This window comes from Macaca mulatta, chromosome 4, assembly GCF_049350105.2.
Source record: "Macaca mulatta isolate MMU2019108-1 chromosome 4, T2T-MMU8v2.0, whole genome shotgun sequence".
Taxonomy (NCBI): domain Eukaryota; kingdom Metazoa; phylum Chordata; class Mammalia; order Primates; family Cercopithecidae; genus Macaca; species Macaca mulatta.
Window position 1 is genome coordinate 139,892,778 of NC_133409.1, and position 24,607 is coordinate 139,917,384.

General features: G+C 45.6%; 1 protein-coding gene across 50 annotated transcripts in view; it reads left to right on the forward strand.

Annotated features, from left to right (window-relative positions):
* Positions 1-24,607, forward strand: part of TRERF1 (transcriptional regulating factor 1) — a 227,489-nt gene that overhangs the window by 198,984 nt on the left and 3,898 nt on the right. For 18 of the 50 annotated variants that reach the window (XM_028847569.2, XM_077999928.1, XM_077999953.1 and 15 more), the window contains 5 exons: positions 8,679-8,767; positions 10,871-10,984; positions 14,471-14,557; positions 18,179-18,382; positions 21,336-21,583. In XM_028847569.2, the coding sequence (XP_028703402.1) occupies positions 8,679-8,767; positions 10,871-10,984; positions 14,471-14,557; positions 18,179-18,382; positions 21,336-21,583 (742 nt within the window). The remainder of the gene's footprint in view (positions 1-8,678; positions 8,768-10,870; positions 10,985-14,470; positions 14,558-18,178; positions 18,383-21,335; positions 21,584-24,607) is intronic. The other 32 variants (XM_077999933.1, XM_077999942.1, XM_077999962.1 and 29 more) reach the window with 3 other exon arrangements.

The window sequence follows — 24,607 nt, forward strand, 5'->3', positions numbered from 1 at the left end:
CTTACTGTGTACAAGGGACTTGCTAAACACTGAAATGCGTCAGTGACTATGACAGACATGGACAGAGTCCCATGTTGCACAGCTTAGAGGCTCTGAGGAGGAGGCAATTATTAAATAATGGATCACACTGACAGGAAAGACTTCATACACGCAGGGTTTTGTATGTGAATTAATGACAATACCACAAAAAGAGGGAAGTAGAAGACACCTTCAAGATTGAAATGGACTGAGAATTGTGAAGAGTGAAGGAAATAGGTTGGAGAGCCTAAGAAGTGACCAGTGACACTGAGGTCAACATTTTCATTTCCATGTACTAACTGTTCCTTCTGAGGGTCTCCACGAACCTACACTGGTTCTTTATTTTGGAGGGGGCTGAATTTTCAGTGCCTCTTGATTTTTAATCACTTGAGGGTTTCTTTGGTGCTCTGGGCAGACCCTGCCTAGGCAGGTGCCAAATATGTGGGCTTGGGGACCTAGCTATACCTTTTCCAGTCTTTGGTCCGGGCAGCCCAGTGAGGGCTTCTGTACAAATACTAGCTTGCTTTCTCCACCAATATTTGCCTCACCTACTGTGCTCCTCCTCTTTCATGAACGAGCCTTCCTGCCTGTCATCACAAGGTAGACCTCAAAGCCCTTCTTCCGAGGACAGTAAGCCCAAGATGTCTGCCTGTAGGTCACTCCTGGAACTAGGCCAGTACAGAGTAGATGTATGGAATAAGAAATTCATCGCTTCTCCAGTGGCCTAAAGGAGCCAGCTTCTTAATGTTGTCTCCATCATTTCCTGCTTGGTGTCTGTCCCAAGTGTGGGTAGAAAGATTTAGGAGTTCTCGGCCGGGCGCGGTGGCTCAAGCCTGTAATCCCAGCACTTTGGGAGGCCGAGACGGGCGGATCACGAGGTCAGGAGATCGAGACCATCCTGGCTAACTTGGTGAAACCCCGTCTCTACTAAAAAAAATACAAAAAATGTCCGGGCGCGGTGGCTCAAGCCTGTAATCCCAGCACTTTGGGAGGCCGAGATGGGCGGATCATGAGGTCAGGAGATCGAGACCATCCTGGCTAATACGGTGAAACCCCGTCTCTACTAAAAAATACAAAAAACTAGCCGGGCGAAGTGGCGGGTGCCTGTAGTCCCAGCTACTCGGGAGGCTGAGGCAGGAGAATGGCGTGAACCCGAGAGGAGGAGCTTGCAGTGAGCTGAGATCCGGCCACTGCACTCCAGCCTGGGTGACAGAGCGAGACTCCGTCTCAAAAAAAAAAAAAAAAAAAAAAAACAAAAAACTAGCCGGGCGAGATGGCGGGCGCCTGTAGTCCCAGCTACTTGGGGGGCTGAGGCAGGAGAATGGCGTGAACCCAGGAGGCGGAGCTTGCAGTGAGCTGAGATCCGGCCACTGCACTCCAGCCTGGGCCACAGAGCCAGACTCCGTCTCCAAAAAAAAAAAAAAAAAAAAAAGAAAGAAAGATTTAGGAGTTCTCCCTAATCTGCCATGGAAACAGTTCAGTCCTCTCAATTTCCAGCATCATCTGCTGCCCATTGAACCCTGAGAGGCTGTCCAGCCTCCTGGAGCCTGTCTCAAGCTTCTTTGCATGATGGTGGGCCAGTGGATTGGCTAAAAGGAGTTTCCCAACCATGTGCTGTGAGATGCTGCTGCCCTCAGCCCTCAGAGTGGCTGGGGTCACCGGAGCCTCTGGGCTGGTTAGCGCCAGCTGTGAGCAGCTTCATCTGGGATACAGTTCTCCTCTGGTTTTTCCAAGTGTACCAAACAAGTATTTTACGTGTATCATGACATTAAAAAGGTCAGAAAGCTGTGTACTAGGAACACCACACACCCCAGTCAAAACAAAATAAAAACACTAAAATGTTACCAAAAACTTTGAAACAAAAAGGCCCTAAACTCTGCAACAATTAATTGATCTCCTGAGATTAGGGGATTCTAGCTGATTCCTTGCCTGTCCCTTGCCCCCTTCCCCAGCCGGCAGACCAGGAAGGACTCTGCTGTTTTCTGCAATCATTTCAATCCTTGGAGGCAAAAGAGGTAGAGCTAAGCTGTGAAGGATTGATGTCTCCAAGAGAAGTGTACTCGTCTATGTTTGCCAGTCACTTGCCTTCTCTGGGAAGTGATGATAGACTGGGACCCAGATAATTTTCTAGAAGTATGAGCAAAAAGGGCAGAGGTCACTGGTCTCTAAAGTCTGACCCAAAACAATCTCCTTAACAGTTTCCTTCTAAGCCACAGGGGAGGCAGCAGAGTCTTCCCCATCACATGCCCCAGCCACCACCTCCTTCCCCCACTGCTGAACCCCCTCATTTGCTTCCTAGGTGTCCGCAAATCCCATCTCTATGGCCACATTCTGCTTTGGCCTTTGTGCTGAGCCCTGTTGGGTTGCTCCCCAGTAGTGACTGCCTGTTGGCTTAATTGCCACCTTGCTGGGACCCTATCTTCTGGATCTCCTTTGGCTCCTGACTCTGTGGCTGTGACCAGTGTCACCCATCCTGAGTCCCAGCCCCAAATTTTCTCTCCAGGCTCCTAGTTATCTGGAGAGGGAGTTCAGGTTTCCCAAGCCTGCCTGAGCCTGTCCATGTCAGGGAGGGAGGCTGTAAGTTTGGGGAGAAAGACAAAGACACAGGCCTATGAAAATCACTTCTTTACTTTACTCATTATCTTCCCTTTCCCACCCATTCCAAGCCATTCATTAAGAAAAGGAAGAAGTGACTTGTGCTGGCACCCAGGAGAGATGTGCTATAGGGGAAGGACTGATGTGGTGGGCAATTCGCCCAAAGCTGCTTGCTAAGGCCACATGAACCCTGTACAGGATCCTCAGAGGAAGGTTCTGTTGCGGTGGCTCCTGGCGCTCAACCCCCACCACGATGCACAGTCCAGCCCTCTGTTGCTCTCAGCACCCTCCCACCCATGTGTGGTTAGCAGTTGTGTGCAGTGGTTCCCAATTAGCACTTGGGTTGGGAAGGGCCAAGCATGGGGGAGTCAGGGTGGAGAGGAAGCCTGGTTGTGATTCGATGCATTGCAGCGTGCTTGACTTTTTTCATTGAACTGGTCATTACTGCAGATGGGTGAAGAGTGGAGGGGTGTTAGAACTGACCCTGGCTTCTTGGCAAGTGTTCAACAGAGTCTATTTATTGGCCCTGAGCATAGCCCAAACACCTATTGAGTCCTGAAACCCTGACCTGAGTTGTGGAGATAGAGGAGACCTGGAGGAATTACTCATTCTGTTGGAGAGGACTGGTCTCTTCTGCCTTGGAAGCTGCTCCAGTTAAATGAAGAGACAGAATTACACGCTCAAAAGAGTAATTTGCAAGAAGCACAGCTGTGATTTCATTTCCCAGGCATCCTTAGCCTATGTCTGTAGCTAGACAGTGGTCCCCTCAAGGGTAGGACTGAGTTAATACTCTTTTACCTTGCCTAACATGGCACTAGTTTAAATTTAAAAAAAAAAAAAAAAATTGCCTAGTGGACAAGCTCAAATTCTGGATTCAGATTGAGGCTTCCCGCTTTTTACCCACAGAGAAAACTTTGGTAGCAGCCTTCTTCACCTTGCACCCCCCAAAAACTTACTCAACCTTCACCCGCTATTGAAAACCCTGTGTGGAAATGAAAATCTGGTGTAAAAACAGTCCTCCTTTTTCTACAATGAATATGTCTGTCTTGTGTAACTACAAAACATTATCAATGGGTCCAGGAATGGTGGCTCATGCCTGTAATCCCAGCACTTTGGGAGGCTAGGGCAGGCAGATCACTTAAGTTCAGGAGTTCGAGACCAGCCTGGCAAACATAGTGAACCCACATCTCTACTAAAAATACAAAAATTAGCCGGGCATAGTGGTGCATGCCTGTAATCCCAGCTACTTGGGTGGATGAGCAAGAGAGTTACCTGAACCCGAGAGGCATAGGCTCTAGTGAACGGAGATCACACCACTGCACTCCAGCCTGGGTGACAGAGTGAGACCCTGTCTCAAAAAAAAAAAGAGAAGAAAAAAATTATTAATGGAAGTTTTAAGAAAGAAAGTCCCTCTAAAAGATACTGTGTCCAAACTTTCTCTCACCCCTCCATGTCTCTTTTTAATTGCCCGGGTTCACTGTAGATTGTCCCCAAATTAACCACAGTCCAGAGCCTGTTTCCCAGCAACCGAAGGTCAGAACAGTTTTCCTCTGGATACTGTTCCAGCACCGTTTCATCCAGTTAATTAGGTTCTTTGTAATTAGCCTTAATCGTCTTGTTAGGGGCCCCTGCTGGTAATAGCCCAATAGCCAGGAATCCCCAGGTAGAACAAATGAGTGCGGGGGGATTCTCAACCCACGAATCCTGTGTGCATGCTGAGTGGGCAGCAGGGATCCTAGAGAGAAGGGAGGGTGTGGGAGGGTAGTTGAAGGATAGGGGAGGATTTGAGGCAACCCCCTGCCTCGGTTTTGTATTTTATCCTGGACTTTGTCCAAGATGCAAGATCTAAGAAGGGCCGGCTTAGAACCTTGTCTAAGAATGAGGAACTTGTCCCTGTCAGACTCCAGGAAAGAGAGACATCTGAGCCTTTCCTTAACTTCAGATTACAGAGGGATTTTGGAGGCAGGAAGGAGAAGACTATGGATATAATAAGCAGCCAGGAGTGAGACTGTGGATAAGAAATACACAGAACAAGAAACAGGTGGTCTTGGATGCCACTGTCACGTATCAGCAGGGGCGGCATATGTCTCATAGCCCTGGGCTGATTTGGAATCTGCTCTCCAGGTGCCCAGTGAAGGTTCAAAACATGTATCAGACACTTAGGACCAAACCTGTCAGTCACGGAGTGACTGCCACCCTCCCCATGTCACGTGAGGAAACTGAGACTCAGAGAAGTTAAGTAGGCTTGCCTGGGATCACAGAAGGAGTAAGTAGCAGAACCAGGTTCACAACCTAAGGTGACTAAAATCACCCTTTTTATCACAGTTCAGTGATATTATTTGGGGAAAACACATTCATATGTTACTTATCTGTCCGAGGCTTTAGCCTGGGAATTCAATCCAAGAGCCCAGGGATGGACTCTCAGCCTCAGTGGGCAATCCTGTGACCAGGAAGCCAGCTCTAGTGTGAGAATGGATTTGTTGCCCGGCCAAGCCTCTGTCCCTCAATTTGTGAACATCCTGTTGAGCAGACACTAACACATGCACACACACAGCACTGTCATTTGCACCAAAGCACAGACCTTAGGACTATGCAGAAGAGCCACCTGTTACTCTCTTAAGAGAGTACTCCCTGACCCAGCCCTGTATCCCTTGGAATGGGAGAGTCACATAGAGGGGCAGGGAGAACATGCAGCCCACTCCAGCTCAGTACGAGTTGTACAGAATGCACATTCCAGAATCAGGAAGCCACCAAATCCAGTGTCAGAGCAGCAGTCTTAAAAACCACCAGGAGTCAACAGGGAGAAGGTCTCCTTCCCCCATGAGGTTTGGGGATCCCTCCTAACAGATGGGCAGGAAGTTACTTCACCTGTGGAGTTGCAAGCAATTTGGAAACATGAAGGGACATGCTGCTCAGAAATCAACAGGCCAGGGAACGGAACACTGCTTTTGGGGCCAGAAATCAGGTAATGAGTCCTGGCAGGTAGAAAAAAAAATATCCATCCTGGCTAACATGGTGAAACCCCGTCTCTACTAAAAATACAAAAAACTAGCCGGGCGAGGTGGCGGGCGCCTGTAGTCCCAGCTACTTGGGAGGCTGAGGCAGGAGAATGGCGTAAACCCGGGAGGCGGAGCTTGCAGTGAGCCGAGATCGCGCCACTGCACCCCAGCCTGGGTGACAGAGCGAGACTCCGTCTCAAAAAAAAAAAAAGAAAAAAAAATATCCACTGCAGAGACTGGCTGAGAAGGCTAGATGGCCCCGTTAGTGTCTTGTCATGTCTTAGAGCTACACTCTAACTTAGGAAACTGATGATCTGGCTGAGGTTGGAAAGAATTTCATTGATCTAGTTGAGGGTTTCATCAGCAAAATGTCTCCTGATTCCCCATCAGAGATGCAACTGAGGGCCACACAGATTCTGGACCTGCAGCAGGGCAGCAGAGCAACCTCTGTGTAAGCTCGCGTAAGTCAGCTGGTATGACAGACTGCCATTGTGGTCTTTCTTCCATCATTATCTTTCTGACTCCTCTTACCCGTTTGCTCTTTTGGTGGATACCTAAAAGGAACCATGATTGTTGTTTGGTTGTTGAGCTGAATTGTTGGTTATTCCTTTCTGTGTCCCTCTTTCTGCCTCTGTTCCTGGGTAAGGGGACCCCAAGGCTTTGAATGTTGGACAGAATTTGAAGAATGGTGATGGACGTGCTATAAAGCCTCAAATCCCACCAACCCCCTGTGCTCACATGCACTCCGGCAAGGATTCTCCAAACGCACAGCCGCCCTGAGGCTCCCTGTTACTGTGGTCTGCACAGCCAGAGCTGTCCAATCCTCTGGAACCCATGGAAGATGACTTCCTTCTGCTGAGGATTCATGAGAAGGCTGCTTTCCTTCTAGAAGTAAAGAGATAAGTTTGCAGCTGGGCACAGTGGTGCACATCTGTAATCCCAGCACTTTGAGAGGCCGAGGCAGGCAGATCACTTGAGGTCAGGAGCTCAAGACCAGCCTGGCCAACTTGGTGAATCTCCGTCTTTGCTAAAAATACAAAAATTAGCCAGGTGTGGTGGCACGCACCTGTAATCTCAGCTACTCAGGAGGCTGAGGCAAGAGAATCACTTGAGCCCAAGAGGCAGAGGTTGCAGTGAGCTGAGATCTTTTCACTGCACTCCAACCTGGGTGACAGAGCAAGACTCCATCTCAAATAAATAAATAAATAAATAAATTTGCAAACCAAATAAATTGGGTGGTCGCCCTGCTTTTGTAGACATCTGACCCCGCCCAGCTGTGGAAAGCATATTCTGAGTCTGGAGCCAAAGCTCCTGGCTTGAGGACCCATCAAAGAGCTGCACAGGGAAGTTGTTTATTTCAGAAATGTGAGTTTACGCCACTGAGCCATATATTTTCCTAAGGACCCTAGGCTCCCCACCTGGAGTCTACAGGAGGCCGCTGCCTGCCCAGAGCATTTTCACCTGATTCACTTATTTTGGCCAAACCCTGCAAGGGAAGAGGTGATTAGGGTTTCCTGTACTGCAGCCCCATCAGTTGACCATAGCAAAATGGAAACCTTGGACTTGCCTTGAAAGGGAGGAAAGATACTATGGTTTGGGGTACTAGTGTACCCCACTAATGAAGTATAGTGAGGTGGGGTACTAGTGTACCCCACTGATGAAGTGTAATGAAAGATACGGTTTGGGGTACTAGTGTATGCCACTAATGAAGTCTAGAGGAGTGTAGTGAGATCAGAGCCTTGGCCGAATACCATCCAAAGAATCAGAGATGTGGAGAATTCAGCAGGCCAGAAGAACAAGACTGAGTTTTCTCTGGACCAGCCGCAGTGGTGGAACCTTCCCTAGAGCCTCCAGAAATAGGAATCCCCTTAGAAGTAGACCTTATTTCTTGCCCCAAACAAGCCAATACCATTTTATATTATTATCTGCGTATTCTGCTTTCTTTCGTGGAGGAAAAAGACGTAAATATCAGGTTTAGCCAGTAAGGCAGATGCACCAGTCCAGCAGTGAAGCCTCTCCCTCTTCGGTCAGCAAATCTATCAAGAACTGGCTCCACTCACCTCTCCAGCCTCATCTGCTTCTGCTGGAACAGTATACTTGAACCAGATTAGATTACTAGTCATTCTTTGGAAACCTCCATTTCCTCATCTGTCAAATGGGATCATCATCATAACAATCTTACAGGATTGTTAATAGAACCTGATGATGAATAACTGAAGTACTTAGAACCTGCCACATAGTAAGCACTTAGAAATGTTAAGCTATTTTTCCTAGCACAGCATCTTGCCTGTAATATACACCTAATAAATATCTGTTGAATGAATGACTGAAGTGCATGACTTCACTCTTGCCTCTGACTTTGCATATCCTGCTTCCTCTCACCAGAATACTCTTCCATCTCCTTATTGCCTGACTTGCTTCTATATGACCTTTAAAACTCAACTCAGATGTTTTCTCTACCTGGAAGCCCTCCTGGCTGCCCTGGCCCTAACCTGAGTGTGGTGTTTCTCCTTCGTGCCCTAATGACACCTCACCTTTACCTGAATAGTTACAGTTACCACCTTGAACGTCATGACCTACTTGTTTGTCTCCCCAGTAGATTGTGCGCATCTCGAGGGTAGAGGGTGAATCCAGCCACACCCTGAAGGGTACTTGCTACGTGAATGCTTGCACTTGTGAATATGATAATTACATTAAAACTGTCCCTAAAATGTGTTGAATGCTCTTTGTTTCCCAGTGATGATGCTGGGCACTTTTTGTGCATTATCTTCTTTAAGTTTCACAAAAATCCTAATCAGTGGAGGCAATTATAATTATTCCCAATTGTAGGTAACAAAACAGGCTTAGGATGAGTAACTTGCCAAGGTCAAGGCCATAGCTGAGACTTGAACCCAGGTGTCAGAGCTCCTAACCATTATATCACACTATCTTTTTGTTCAAATGGGAATTTGATATGTATTATATCACTTGGTCTGTCGTTGTATTTTGTAACTTGACTAAATGAACCAGCAACTAAAAGCAAGGGGAACTGTGAGATGTTCTTATGAGGTTTGTGTTTTGTTGTAGGTTCGGACAAGTGGACCTCTCTAGAAAGAAAACTGTTTAACAAAGCACTAGCCACTTACAGCAAAGACTTTATTTTTGTACAGAAGATGGTAAGCGTGATTTTTCCCATTGTCCCGTTGAAATTAAACTTGGGAAATTGTACACAAAAATATTTAGAAATATTTGGATACTGGTTTAAGATACTTACAAAAAGGATGTCTTCCACACTCGCTGGTGAGGATGGTAGTGGATATAGGGGTGGTATGGCCCCAGTGTTAGGACTGTGGGAGGGAGAGGACAGGGCATAGATTATCTGGACACTGCAGTGGTGCGGTGTTATTTTCTATCTTAATAAAAATGTAGAATTCATAATTCTATCAGAATAATGAGAATTGGGCTCCTGGTTCATAATTTACATAATTTATTTTATTTATTTATTTTTTATTTTTCAAGACAGTTTCACTCTGTCGCCCAGGCTGGAGTGCGGTGGCATGATCTTGACTCACTGCAGCTTCCACCTCCCAGGTTCAAGCGATTCTCCTGCCTCAGCTTCTAGAGTAACTGGGATTACAGGCACACAGCACCACTCCTGGCTAATTTTTGTATTTTTAGTAGAGACGGAGTTTTACTATGTTGGCCAGGCTGGTCTCGAACTCCTGACCTCAAGTGATCCACCTCCCTCAGCCTCCCAAAGCATTGGGATTACCAGCATGAGCCACTGTGCCTGGTCATACATAATTTATGTATATTTGACAGATCTACCACATTTCTGACAGAGTTTTTTTCTGGGTAACTGGGGAGAGGAGAACATGTGGCCTCCCTCTACCCAGTAGCATGGTTTCTGGTGTTGAACTCCTATTTTTAACGACAGTAATAATAAAAATACCTTGCATATACAACATTCTAAAGCAAAATAAAACTTTCCATAGATGAAATAGCACTTTATACAACAGATACATTTATTGACTTTATTGGCTGAGAGATGGTTTAGCATAAAAAATTAAAACCATTCAAAGAGTGTTTCAACAAACTGATGAATGATGGAGCCATATTGTGTTAAAGCCATTTAAGACTGTTTGGGTACACAGAGAACAGGGCCACAGGTGACAGCACCCACTGGCCCCTGGCTGAGACAGATGGTCCTCAGAGGTGTCCCAGCATGGCATGTCTCCTGTCATCAGTCTAGGGCCTTGCCTGGGCAAGTGTGAGAAACAGGAGGACTTTCTCTCTAACTTGCCTCCGCCTCCATGTCTGCATTTGCTCCTGCCTTGCCCATGCCCTTGCTGCCCCGTGTGCCCAGCAGCCCTCATGCTGCATCTTTCTTGAGTCACCCTCCCCCCCAGGACTGGCCTGGCACAGACCTCAATCCTTTAGGCCCCACACTTTCAACAGATGATGGATTGTATATTGAGCTTACCAGGCAACATGAGTTTTAACCCAGGGCTCTCTGGGACGGACACTATCCTCACTCCCTCAGGTGATTCTAGTGTGGAAATTCCAGGTGTCGGGATGAGAAGGAGGCAACTTTGAGGAGACAGGACTTCATCTCACCATGTAGGTGGCCTTGTTCCCACCGTCAGGGGTAAGGCCAGCCTTTAATCTGCCACCAGCAAACCGACATTATTACACCTCATCTGATCGTAGAGCATATGAACTAAAGAAAGGAATGTTTTTGCCTTAAGATGCATAGACCTGGCCGGGCGCGGTGGCTCATCGCCTGTAATCCCAGCACTTTGGGAGGCCGAGGTGGGCGGATCACGAGGCCAGGAGATCGAGACTATCCTGGCTAACACAGTGAAACCCCGTCTCTACTAAAAATACAAAAAATTAGCCAGGCGTGGTGGCAGGCACCTGTAGTCTCAGCTACTCAGGAGGCTGAGGCAGGAGAATGGCGTGAACCCAGGAGGCGGAGCTTGCAGTGAGCCGAGATTGTGCCACTGCACTCCAGCCTGGGCGACAGAGTGAGACTCCCATCTCAAAAAAAAAAAAAAAATCTGGAATGATACCCAAAGAAAGTAATGCAAGGGGCTACCTGTGTTGCAGGGTGAGGGGTAAGGACAGGTGTGGGAAGGAGGCCTTTCACTGCGTACATTTTTTTCTTGAACTATACAAACTTGTTTATTACCTATTACAAAATTAAATATTCAAAAATGCTTGCTGCCTTTGCTGTCTGCCCATTGCTGGAGCTAACCTTGATCTCGCTTTCCCGGCAGGTGAAGTCCAAGACAGTGGCTCAGTGCGTGGAGTACTACTACACATGGAAAAAGATCATGCGACTGGGGCGGAAACACCGGACACGCCTGGCAGAAATCATCGACGATTGTGTGGTGAGTGAAGCTGCTAGGTTGTTGCTTGTGCTGGCACAGCTCCCACCCCAGGCCCAGGTTAGTAAGTAGCTGGTGTTCGGTTTGGCTTTGCTGCCAAGATAGCAGGAGGAAGGAGGTGACAACAGCCCAGCTCCCCTGCAGGATTCAGGACCTGCCCTCCTGAGTAGGTAGAGGAAAGACGTCCATAGGTTTGGCCTGTAGCTCAGTGTTCAGATACAGAGGTGAGGGCTGGTGCCCGCTTCAAGGCAGCTAGGAGCCGGAAGAGTTAAACCAAGGATGGTCCCAGCCTTGGGTTTGTTGGTTTATGATTGAGTGGTGTCCTGACCCCCTGGAATATTGTTTTCTGATCTGTCCATGTCACAGATGCTACTGAACTGAGCCCATAACATGCCTCAGAAAGTGTCCCTGGGATTGCCACAGTCTGTAAAGCATGAGCAAGAGGAGCTTTGACCTCTAGGTAGTGCCAGGAACCCTCCATCACTGAGGAACTTAATTTGCTGCATGTGGATGATTCTAATCCTTACATCACCATTTATCCCTGGTATTGATTTCCTTCATTAGCAGACAGTCCACAGTCAACTGCACATTAAGTATGTACCAAAGACACAACAAGACCTAAATAGTCTCTGAACCCTGTGTGTGTTGCTTTGGTGATTATTATCACTTGTGATCCTTGCAATTAACTCTCCACCCTGCATCCATAGCCACGGGAAAGCTCCTTCTCACACTCTGTGGAAAACATTACCTACAGTGTATGTGTATATAAAAATTATGTATTACATTACTGAGCTCTAGCTTGTGTCACCATCAGTGAAAGTATTGGGAATTCATGAATTATGTAAATATTTGAAATTATATTTTCATTCCCAATTGTGCCCCCGTTGTAAGGGTTAGCACATGTATGTGTGTTATTTTCTTTAACAGACAATGAAATAGCAGTTTTCGTGTGCTAGGCGTTGTGTTAGGGACTTTATAAATATTGACTCATTTAATCCAATGTAATTCATTTAATACCAATTCTATGCGGTAGGAAACTGAGGCACAGAGCTTAAGTAAATTGGCCATAGTCACACAGCTGCTGAGTATGTTGTTGAGCCTGATTCCCTTGTGTAGGTAAGAGCAGTGATATGCAAATTTTCTTTTGTTTGTTTGAGACAGGATCTCACTTTGTCGCCCAGGCTAGTGTGCAGTGGCACAATCATAGCTCACTACAGCCTCAACTTCCTGGGCTCAAGTAGTCCTCCCACCTCGTCCACCGGAGTAGCCGGGACTACAGGCACACACCACAACGCCCCACTCATTTTTTAATTTTTTGTAGAGGCAACGTCTCACTGTGTTGTCCAGGCTGGTCTCGGACTCCTGAGCTTAAGCAATCCTCCTGCCTTGGCCTCCCAAAGTGCTGGGATTACAGGCTCACCCCTGTAATCTCAGGCCACTGCACCTGGCCACACATTTTCTTAAAGAAGTATAAAAAATTTGGACTTGGCCAGGCACAGTGGCTCAAGCCTGTAATCCCAGCAGTTTGGGAGGCCAAGGTGGGCAGATTACCTGAGGTCAGGAGTTCAAGACCAGCCTGGCCAACATGGTGAAACCTATTTCTAATAAAAATACAAAAAATTAGCCAGGTGTGGTGGCACACACCTGTAATCCCAGCTACTCAGGAGGCTGAGGCAGGAGAATTGGTTGAACCCGGGAAGCAGAAGTTGCAGTGAGCTGAGATCACACCATTGCACTCCAGCTTAGGCAACAAGAGCAAAACTCCGTCTAAAAAAAAGAAATTTAGGCCGGGCGCGGTGACTCACGCCTGTAATCCCAGCACTTTGGGAGGCCAAGACAGGCGGATCATGAGGTCAGGAGATCAAGACCATCCTGGCTAACACGGTGAAACCCTGTCTCTAATAAAAATACAAAAAATTAGCCGGGCATGGTGGCAGGCACCTGTAGTCCCAGCTACTCGGGAGGCTGAGGCAGGAGAATGGTGTGAACCCGGGAGGCGGAGCTTGCAGTGAGTCGAGATTGTGCCCCTGTACTCCAGCCTGGGCGACAGAGCGAGACTCGGTCTCAAAAAAAAAAAAAAAACTTTTGGACTCATTATTGCATCAAAGCCTATGCTTCTAACTAATAATTGATCCTCACTATGAAATATACATACATATATACATTTATGTTAGAGCCCAAATATCAGAGAAAATAGAAATCTGTAGAATAGAATGGTATTGCCATTTTTTCAATCAGAGATGGCAGTATTCTATATTCAGGATTTCTTGTGACCAGGGCTTTGGTTTGACTCATTTAAGTAGTGATGTATGATATCAGAATAAGTAGTGATGTATGATATCAGAATAAGTAGTGATGTATGATATCAGAATAGTCTTTTGCTCGTCTGTGGCCTAATGTTTAAAAAAAGTGTGATCACCCAGGCACTGTGGCTCACACCTGTAATCCCAGCACTTTGGGAGACCAAGGCGGGCGGATCACGAGGTCAGGAGATCAAGACCACCCTGGCCAACATGGTGAAACCCCATCTGTACTAAAATACAAAAAATTAACTGGACGTGGTAGTGCACGCCTGTAGTCCCCGCTACTCAGGAGGCTGAGGCAGGAGAATTGCCTGAACCCGGGAGGTGGAGGTTGCAGTGAGCAGAGATTGCACCACTGCACCCCAGCCTGGGCAACAGAGTGAGACTACATCTAAATTAAAAAAAAAAAAAAAGAAAAAGAAAACAATATGATCTCCTCCAGTTCAGTCAACTAAAAGCAGTTGAACTCCCACAATGTAAACAGCAATGTGTATGTAGTGCTGTGGGCAACCCGAGGATGTTAAATGACCCCTCCCTTCTCTCCCCCCACCACACAGAACATATGTCCTTGTTGGGAAGATACAACATGTGTAAGTGGAAATACACCACGAACCCCAAGAGTGTTGAAAAGCAGTATGCAGTGAGAACCAGGAAGTCTTAGATGGAGCCTTAAGGACTCTTTCACCCAATTTCACCATTTTACAGGCAGAAAGTTGAGACCCCGAGAGGGGAAGGGGCTTGCCCCAGGTCACACAGAGCATTGCTTTCCAAATGAATAGAAGAGACAGTAAACAAGGAAGCACAAAGATTCCTGCCTTGAAGACCTAGGCTTGCTAGCCTGTAAAATGGCCAGATGATTTAAATGATTTAGAAAGTCCTTTCCAATTCTGGAATGTTCTGGGCTCTGTCAGTGCCATGTTTTGGAAGAGGGGCAAAATCAGAGAATATGGTCTTCCGAGGTAAATTGGTACATCTTAGGCTTGGGCGTTATCAAGTGCCTAGGACAGAGCCTGGCATAATACAGTCACTCAGTAAATGTTCGTTAAATGAATGGGTGAATATTTTTCAAAGATAGGAGTTGCTCTGATTCATAAACATTCCTTCTGTGAATTCACTGGAGGGAGATGGAATGAACAAGGGGATGCTGAGCAGAGGAGTGATGCTAACAAAGATGTTTCCACACAAGGCAGAGGCACCGTCTTGGACTGCGTGGGCTTTGAAGATGGGTAGGAAGGCCCAGGCCAGCATGAAGCTTCAGATGAAGGAGGAGAGGGTAAGAGGGTGCCCGAGGGGCCACACCCTCGGGTTTATTCACCAGGAGCCAGTATTAGGCTGGGCCAGGAGTGTCCACACCCTGGTTACTTGTGAGCTTAGGGAAAGCAAAAGGCTTATGTGCAAAGATGACTCAGGCCCACAAAAAAAAAACAAGAAAATCTTGATTAAAGGCCAGTATGGCAGCTCACAGGGGCTTTGTGGGCACTATGTGCACAGTCAGCCTTCTAAGCATAGTTTGCCAAGTGGAGATGAAAAACTGGGATCATGGGGATCCCGGGGAGGGTGCACCTGGGGAGGGTGTGCAAGGCACACTCCTAGGATGTGGTCCTACTCTTTGTCCTCGGGGCCTGTCTGGGACACCTGGGATAGCTCTTCTGATCATGTGTCTTCAATGTTTTACGAAAGGGCGGGTGACCATTTCCCTGCAGATGGAACATGAAGGAACATGCTCAGGTGGTTCAGGGATTATTGAGGACTTGAGAGAGGGGGAAAGAAGGAGGTTTGAAAGGAATGATTGCCCTTTAGCTAAGTAACCGGGAGGTCAACAGAGCACAGCTGCTCACTCCGCAGGGGCAGGGTGACTGGAAGCAGAGGAAGGGAGCCAAGATGGGTTCTGTTAATGAGGTGAGAGGAGAAGGTGTTGGCCACACCTTCCTGTCCCCTGCCTGTGCTCATGCTCCCCAACTCAGGACAAATATATGGGGCTGGCCGTGACCAAAAATTAGCACAATTCAAGAAACCAACTGAGGCAGTTAACTGACTGTGGAAAACAGCAATCAGGGCTCCAAGGGCAAAGGTAGAACTCACAATGATGTCAGCACAGTTACCTACAGCACAGTCCATTGACAAGGGCCTTGGGAAACATCCTCCTTCCCTTTGACATTTCAAAGCAGCTGGTTCCAATGATACTGAGAGGTTTAGGATCTCTAAGCTATTTCCAGATAGACAAATATGCACCTGTGGACATTTGCAGCCAGACCAAGGAGTGAAGAAGGTTGAAGTTTTGGAATAAGATAAGGCCAGGTTTTGAATCTCAGTTAAACTTTTTTACCAGCTGTGTGACCTTGAGAAACATATTTCTTGGGTCGATTTCCTCATTTGTTTAAAAATGAAAAAATTTTACAGTGTTATGAGAACTAGAAATTGTGTGTGTGTGTGTGTGTGTATGTTTGTGTGTGTGAAATGCATGATTTTCAGCAGGCATTCAATATTGTCATCATCATCATCATTATTATTAGCGACTGTTACACACAAATTTGTGTCTTTGAGCAGATTTGGGTTGTTGAGCATTTGTATTCTGACTTACCAATTTCTCATAATATGAATTCCATTTGCATGTCTGAGAAATAAAAATATCATCCTCCTCAAGAAACTCTTACTGTGGACACTCGAGGTTCTGAGCACCATGTTAAATGTATAGCCTCCTCCCCACCCCCATATTTGCCCGCCTTCTAATTTTGGAATATACTAAATGTTTTGTTTCACAATATATCATAAAATGACCAACTTGTTGATACAAAGTTCTACATGTTAAGATTTCTGTTCTTGTATCTTTGTATCTCTTAGTCACTTTGGTGAGCCATATGGCTTGATGATAAATCATTTTGTGATTTATAGATTGCCAGTTGAAATAAAACCTATCTAAATTCTGGAGACATACATAATCATGGTACAGTGTAATTTATAATGTTGTGGCTATATGGAACATTTCTTCTAAGAATGTTTAAGCCAAACAATGGCATTGTGAGAAAATTGTCATTATAACAAATACAAATACCATGAAACAAATGGCATTGTCATTTGTTGTGTGTAATTATTTTTAAGTGCCAAACTGTAGACCATGGGCTACTTAATGTTTGAGGCCACAAAGTCCCAGTTTGACATAACAATGTTTTGCCTGAAACTCTTTGGGACAGAAAGATGGTGGAGTCCTACAGGAATAAGACCACCTAAGTGAAATCAACCTGTATATTCTATGCTAGTAAGAGGCTGGCTGCTTCGATCATAAACCACTTTGTCAAATGTACTAGGCCTACATCAGTGTTCACTGAGGTCTTCTAACAAATGTGATCATTACTAATTAATCCTGTTTACCAATGGAAACTGGAGCCATTTCTTAAATACACCCTGTTCCTACTGCATCGCAAGTGTACATGTATGTGATATTAAATAAGGACAATACTGAAACAGTGAGGGGCCACTAAATGCCACACACATACTGGCATTGTCTCTCTCTCTCTCGCACACACACACACCCCAAATCCAAACTGCAGAGAGGAAGCTTGTGTTTTCTGGGTCCTAGGGTATCATTACTTTCAGAAATCTGTATCTTTCTTAGAAAGTCTTGCTTCTGGGCTTTAAGAATCATAGACTCCCCAGAGTTCCATCACTGTCGGGGTAGAGTAGACTGGAGTCCACGTGCATTAAGTGATGAGTTATGCAGAGAGCCTGGCAGAGACAAATGACTTGCCAGGTCAGGGGCAGCTGGACATGCCTTTTGCTTCCTCGTTTGTAAAATGAGAGGACTGTTTGCAGCCTATTCGGTGGCATGGTAAATGTGAAAGCACTTTGTAAACTGTAAAATGAAAGCTGAAATGAGGCTGATTGGTCCTCAGCCCTTTCGGGGCCTGCAGGAGCCAGCAACCCTCACCCCTACCCTGGGAAGGATGGAAAGAGCAGAATATAGTTAAGCAAGGGGAGAATGAGAGCCTCCTGGATCCCCGCCCTTCCATCCCAGCACACCCAGGCCACCCACTCCAAGCTATTCCAGTAACTTACTATTCTGTTAACCTTGAGGAGAGCAGGGACCTTCTGCTTAATTCTCCCCATGGCTGCTGTTCTGAAGTGGGGAGAGGGGCCATAGAAGCAGAGGAGATCATTATTCATAAGAAATGTTTTTCTTGTTCTTTTTCATTAAATGCCTCTGGTAGGGGAAAATGAATAAATAGAAACATTGAATACACTGCTTTTTCTAAGCCCATGGTCAGAGACAAAAGGAAAAGCACATGATAAATAAAAGGGAATTTCCCCTTCCATATTCTCTCCTTTCATTCTATTTTCTGACAAGACCAGAGTGGAGCGCCCCTTCTGTCACGTGCTTTCTGCCCGCCACAGGTCAAATCCAGCATCTTGCAGAGTGGTGTTATAAAGCCTCCAAAACACATCAGCACAGGTCCTTCTTTAGTCTCTCTCCAAGGGGGATTCCATGGTATTGTATTGCTGGAAAACCCTCTTCACCACTGTGAGGAGACAGAGCTACTCACAGGCAGGGTGCAGCCTGTGTTTTAGTCATTTTAAGATCTAATGGTCTTGAACAAGGCAGGGAATCCTTGCATGTAGAAATTGCTCCTTTCTGCCTCACCATATCTTTGTATAAGTGATGAGGGTCCCAAAATGGGGCAGGGGACTTACTTCCTTGACCTCAAAGTCCTAAGCATCCTGAGACCACCCTTTCTGGGATCACGCCTAGCAGGCTCTGTCCGCCATTCCTTATGCAGAAAGAAAGGAGCACAGTGCCAGCATCCAGCCCCTCTCTCTTCTGTTGATCTGTGAGTTCTGTTCATCACTAAGAATGCCATTTGGGGATTTTCCCCTCTTGCTTTTATTACCTTAACACTAGACAAGTGAAGAAGAAGAAGAGTTAGAGGAGGAGGAGGAGGACCCGGAAGAAGATAGGAAATCCACAAAAGAAGAAGAGAGTGAGGTGCCGAAGTCCCCGGAGCCGCCACCCGTCCCCGTCCTGGCTCCCACGGAGGGGCCGCCCCTGCAGGCCCTGGGCCAGCCCTCAGGCTCCTTCATCTGTGAAATGCCCAACTGTGGGGCTGTAAGTGTGTCTGTGTCGTCTGGGGATCTGGGACAAGCGAGGGCCATATAGCTGTGCCTGGCTTTAAGAGATGTTGTATTTTCGAGAGTGCTCTTCCAACAATCACAGTTTGGCAGAGGGTGTTCCATGTTGCCATTGTTTTCTTCTTCATTTGGCCAACAGGTATTTACAGAGTGTGTGTTCTGTGTCAAGCACAATGCTGCGTGTTGGAGAACACGGAGAAGGCCCCTGTGCCCAGAAGTGTGTGATTCCAAGCTCTGCAGCGAGTGTTGGCCTCCAGAACATAATTCCACATTTCCTGGAGCCTCTGCACTCCCCTGGGCTGTGTGTCACACAAGCTTGTGCCCTGTCAACATGCATTTAAATGTACTTGGAGAGCCTGCTGACAAAGATCATCCTTTTATGACATAATTACTTGACCCACCTCCTGCAATTTTTACCTGTTAGAAGGTTTTGCATTTCACATTTCATAAAGTGTTACTAATTGAAATGTCACTAATTTAAAATGGAGAATATTGTTACAAAGATTTAACTAAAGTTTATGTTTGTACTCTATAGTGGAGAAAAAAGGATTTACTAAAAGTAAATTAATCATAAAAACAGGCTGAAAGGGAATGTGTGTTAAGTACTGAGGCCAGTACTTTTCAAGAATATTGGAAGCATAATTTAGCTAAAATAAAACAAGTTCACCATTTGGTCATTCTTAGCACTAAAGAAAGACCTTATGGTATCTGTGCTGGCCTCGTCTAAGGCTCCATGTGTATTTTAACGGATATTTTTAAAGGTTATTTCTCAATCTCCCACTGGTCCCCCACTAGTCTGAATTGGTGAGCTTTTTCCAAATCAGATTTCTTAAGGCCAGGCACACCTGTATAGGCAAGTTCTAGAGGGATTACCCCTCAAAATAATGTTGCCCCTTCCACAGGAAGCCCGTTTTCCTCAAGTCAGTATGCTTTTCTTTGCTCGTACATGACATAGGACGGCGCTGTTCTCCAGAGTGCACTGAATGCTGCTTATTAAGCCTGTCGCTCAGATGGAGAAAGCAACAGTCTTTAAGATATTTAGATCCTAAAGCAGAAATTCATTTGATTTAAAAAATCAAATGATTTAAAAAAATAAAATGATTTAAAAAAATGAAATTGTTTTTTAAAAAAACAAAGATATATACATTTTGCATTCACTTTAGAGAGAACAGAAGAAATTGCTGACTTGTTTTCCATCTTTGATGTTTAATGACCTGGCCGTTTTGTATAGAGTGTTCGGTGCAGCATGATTACGATAATGACTTTAAGTGATGGTATTTCTTGGTGAATTTGTTCAGAAATCAGACGCCTCCTCAAATCATAGCTCTATGTACAGTAAGTTGTGTACCAAATGGGAAGTTATCTTTTACTTTTTCCAATCAAATGCTCAGCAAGGTAGATATTTTTCTGTTCCAATTTTTATTTACATAAAAAAGAAGATATTTTTTTAATGACTTTTAAAAATCACAGTGGAAAAAGCATGCTGGTTTTATTTTATTCCTTGCCTAACGATGGAGGCTTTGGTTGCCAAGTCAGCAATAGGTTTTTTCCTAGGTAAGAAAATAAACAGAGCTTGACCGGGCGCAGTGGCTCACGCCTGTAATCCCAGCACTTTGGGAGGCCAAGGTGGGCAGATCACAAGGTCAAAAGATCAAGACCATCCTGGCGAATATGGTGAAACCCCGTCTCTACTAAAAATACAAAAATTAGCTGGGCGTGGTGGCGCGCGCCTGTAGTCCCAACTACTCAGGAGGCTGAGGCAGGAGAATCGCTTGAACCCAGGAGGCGTAGGTTGCGGTGAACTGAGATCATGCCACTGCACTCCAGCCTGGAGACAGAGTGAGACTCCATCTGAAAACAAAAACAAAAAAGCAAACAAACAAAACACAGAGCTCATAAACTTAACACAGCAACTACTACAGCTAGACAGCCCAGTAGGTACTCCCCTTAGCTGATGAGTTTAACAGGCTGGGAGCCAGGACTCTTGGGATTCAGGGATATGGATTTACATCCCTTTATAGCGGTGGTTCTGAACTGGGCATGATTTATTCCCCAAGAACATTTGGCAAGCAATGTCTGACCAAAGATGTTGCTAAACATCCTGTAAAACAGAGCCCCCCACCCATCACACCAAATAATTATCCAACCCAAAATGATAGTAGTGCTGATGTTAAGAAACCCAGCTTTATGGCAGTATCTTAAAATTCTGCCCAGATCCTTCCTGTTTTTATCATTCTGTATTAAAATTTGGGGGTCTTAAATATTGATTCAACAATGGGCTACTGATTAAGACTATATATAACGTAGAATATGTCAGAAAACCTAATCATTGTCTTTCAAACTGGGTTCCTTAGGGTACTAGGGCTTCCTGGGGGTAGATAGAGCTGAGCAAACAGGCCCAATTCTGGGGCGCTGTCTCCATTCTAGCCAGAGCACCTCTGCTTTTAACTTGAGCCTCAGTTTTTTGAGTAAGACCTGATTTCTTAAAAAAAAAAAAAAAAAAAGGAGGGAGGGAAAGAGGAAGGAAGGAAGAAAAATGGGAGGGAGAGAAGGAGGTAATTACCGGCTTTAAAAAAATTTGAAAGCTGGTCCAGCCCCCTCATTTTTCAGATGTAAAAAAATAAAGTATAAAGAAGGGAAATCGCCCAGCAGCTTTAGTTACAGTAGAGCTGGGTCCAAACCCCTGACGTCTTGACTTCTAGACAGTAGCTTTGTTGTTCATCCTGTGCCACATCGCTTCTTCTCTTCTGATTGTAGCAGTGATGAGGTTTTGATTGGCACAGCATTTATGGTTGTGGTATTTGATCTTTACCTTTTGTAGCATATGCCCAAAGTGTGCTTATATAAAACCCTTGTGCCCTGTCATTAAGACAGTTTCAAGTATTCCATGTTTACCACTGAGTAACTAATAACCCTAATTTCCTTTTCAGGACTGTAGATGTCATGTCACTCCCTTTCTTCCCCAGGTGTTCAGCTCCCGACAGGCACTGAATGGCCATGCCCGCATCCACGGGGGCACCAACCAGGTGACCAAGGCCCGAGGTGCCGTCCCCTCTGGGAAGCAGAAGCCTGGTGGCACCCAGAGTGGGTACTGTTCGGTGAAGAGCTCACCCTCTCACAGCACCACCAGCGGCGAGACAGACCCCACCACCATCTTCCCCTGCAAGGAGTGTGGCAAGTAGGTGCAGGGGACTAGGGACTGGATCTGAGTTCATGAGGATAGTTGCTGTATGGGGACTGGGCCAGGATGGCCTAAGGTTTCTTCAATCAGAAAAAAGAACTTAGAATTCAAAATTCTTCTTCATACCATCTTTGGGATGGGTATGTAGGCCTTGTCGCAGACTCAGAATATGGCCATTCTGTTATCTTAGAGCCTTGTAAGGATGGATATCTTCAGAGAGTGAACCTCTAAGTTACAAAACTTCCCTCTTTCCCAGGAATGGCAGGCGGGACTCTGGTTCCCACTCCTTCCCTTCACACCCAATCTATGTTCACTAGCATTACTCTGTTTGCATCCCCACTGAATGATTTGAGAATGGCTCTAGAACACCTAATCAGGAACTCTCTATAACACAGATGGCTCATACAGGGTATTCCTACCACCTTCGCTTACTTCTGTGCCTAGGGCAGACATCACTAATCAATCACCACACTCTTTGCTATCACTTTAAGACAAAGCCTCAAATACTTTTCATTGTCATGCTTCAAGCTGCACAATCAATCAGAGTTGACACATGAAATAAAACATATTTGTTATCCTCCCCTTTTAGGTATAATTAAAAAAACAACAACAACAACAACTAAAGTAACATGAGATAGTAATTATAATAGCTAACATTTACTGAGCACTTATTTTGGTACATGCTTTATGTGTATGAGCTCATTTAATCCTCACATAGAAACTCCATGTGATACAGATACTGTTTTTTTATACTTGTTTTACAAATAAGAGTTTAAAAATTAGGTAAAATGACTTGCCCTAAGTCACACTGCCAGTAAAGAGCAGAACTGAGATTTGAACCCAGTCTTGTCCGAATGCAGACCTGGGCTCCTGACCACTGCTCTGTCCTTTTGGTTTACTTTGTTTTTTGCTTTAGGTAGAAAATGCCATTGGTGGTAAGATGGGTGATTCCCTCCCACAGCCTCCAGTAGAGAATTCCAGTGTACTTCTCAATAAGTCCACCTGACTGGAAGGGTACTACATTGTTACGAATTACATCCTTTAGGAGCCTTGCTGAGTTCCTCTTCCCATAATTCCTAGTGCCTCAAGCATGAAGAGGAGTGTTACCTGGGAGAGATGCTGCCCAGGTGGTTTCTGAAACTCTACCAGGAAAACATCCACAGTTACATAAGCAAGGCCAGGTGGGACCTCATAGAGTAGAGCAGGCAACTTAATAGTAACTGCTGTTTATCAGGTACTCACTATGTGCCTGGCACTGTTTTAAAGGATTTTTTACATGTTTTAGTCTGTTTTGTGTTGCTACAACAGAATATCACTGACTGGATAATTTATAAAGAAAAGAAATTTATTTCTTATAGTTCTGGAGGCTGGGAAGTTGAAGGTCAAGGGGCCTGCATCCAGCAAGGGCCTTCTTGCTAAGTCATCCCATTGTGGAAGGGCAAAGAGAGGGGAGAGAGAGCAAAAGGTTGAACTTGCAGCCTCATACCCTATAATAATCGGCATGAATCCACTCATGAGGGTGAGGCCCTCATCACTGAAACGCCTCCCATTAGGCCACACCTTCCAACACAGCTGCATTAGGGATTCAGTTTTCAACGTGTGCTGTTTGGGGGACACATTCAACCCATAGCACATGTACTGATTAATCTTTAGCCCTGTGAGGCGGGTACTTTTAGGAGCTTCTTTTTTTACAGGCAGAAACTGAGGCACAGAAAGGTGAAGCCCCTGTTGCAGTTCACAGCGAGCAGCCTAGTGGGGATTCAAATCAGGCGGGCAGGCCTGGCCTTGTGCTCCTGGCTCTATGCCATGCTGCCTCTGATTAAGCCCAGCTTGGCAGCACCCACCAAAGTGAACTGGAACTAGCAGATCCCTTCCTCCTGTGAAGCACAGGGATGGGAGAGGTGGGATTCAGTGTGGGTCTCCTCCACACCCTGCCGTCCTTCCAAGCTGGCCATGATGTCATTTTCACATCACCACCCACCACATACTGGTGCACCATGGGAGAAATGGGCCCCTGGATTGATCTTAAGGCTTTTTTAATAGAAATAATGATGGAACCACCCTCAGCTGACTCTCAGTGATCTCTTACTTATTTGTCCTGGAGTGGCAGCATCAGGGTATCAGGGTCTTACCAGTTTTCCCGAGAGGAGCCAGCACCTCCCACTCATTAGGCTCAAACAGGCTACAACGCTACATTCCACCAGGTGGAGACAGAGGATGATTTAACTAACAAAAGTCAGCATTTCGTGTTTCCCGGCCATGTCTCAGTGGCATCTATTAAATGGTTTTTTGGAGTCTTAGGTTGCTGGGGAACTTTTTTCCACCAGAAATCCAGTTATGACTTTCTGGAAAATACAAATGGTTTATGTGGCTTTTCCTAACTCAGAATAACATTAGGCAAATGTTCACAAAATACCTCTTAGAGCTGCTGAAATTATGTTTGTTACATGGAACCATTTTCAGTGTGTCCAGGTAGAATTGTGATTTATCAGCCCTGTTGGACTCAGGCCTTAGAAACCAGGTGTTTTGTGATTTTTTTTTTTTTTCCTTCATGAGCTCAGGAGTGACTAAAGAGTATTATGCCACGCCCTGTCCATAAACAGTCTCACTCCTGGACACACTTCTTCTGAAAAAGGTCCAGATAGTTAATATTTGAGGCTTTGTGGGCCGTTTACTGTCTTTATCATAACTGCTCAGCTTTGCCACTGCAACACAGAAGCGGCCATCAACATTACATAGACATGGCTATGTGCCAATAAAACTGATTCCCAAAACAGTCAGGATTTGGCCCACTGACCATAGTTTGCAGACCTCTCATCTGAAGAATTAACCCCAGCAATGTATCCTTTTATCCCAGGGTTTCTCAACCTCAGCACTATTGGCATTTCGAGTCTGCTAATTCCTTGCTTGGGGAAGAGGGGGTGTCCTGTGTTGTAGGATATATAGCCATTATGGTAATATCTTGGCCACAAAGCAGGGGCCTTAAGTGAAAGGGAGTAGTAGATGCAGCTCAGAAGTCAA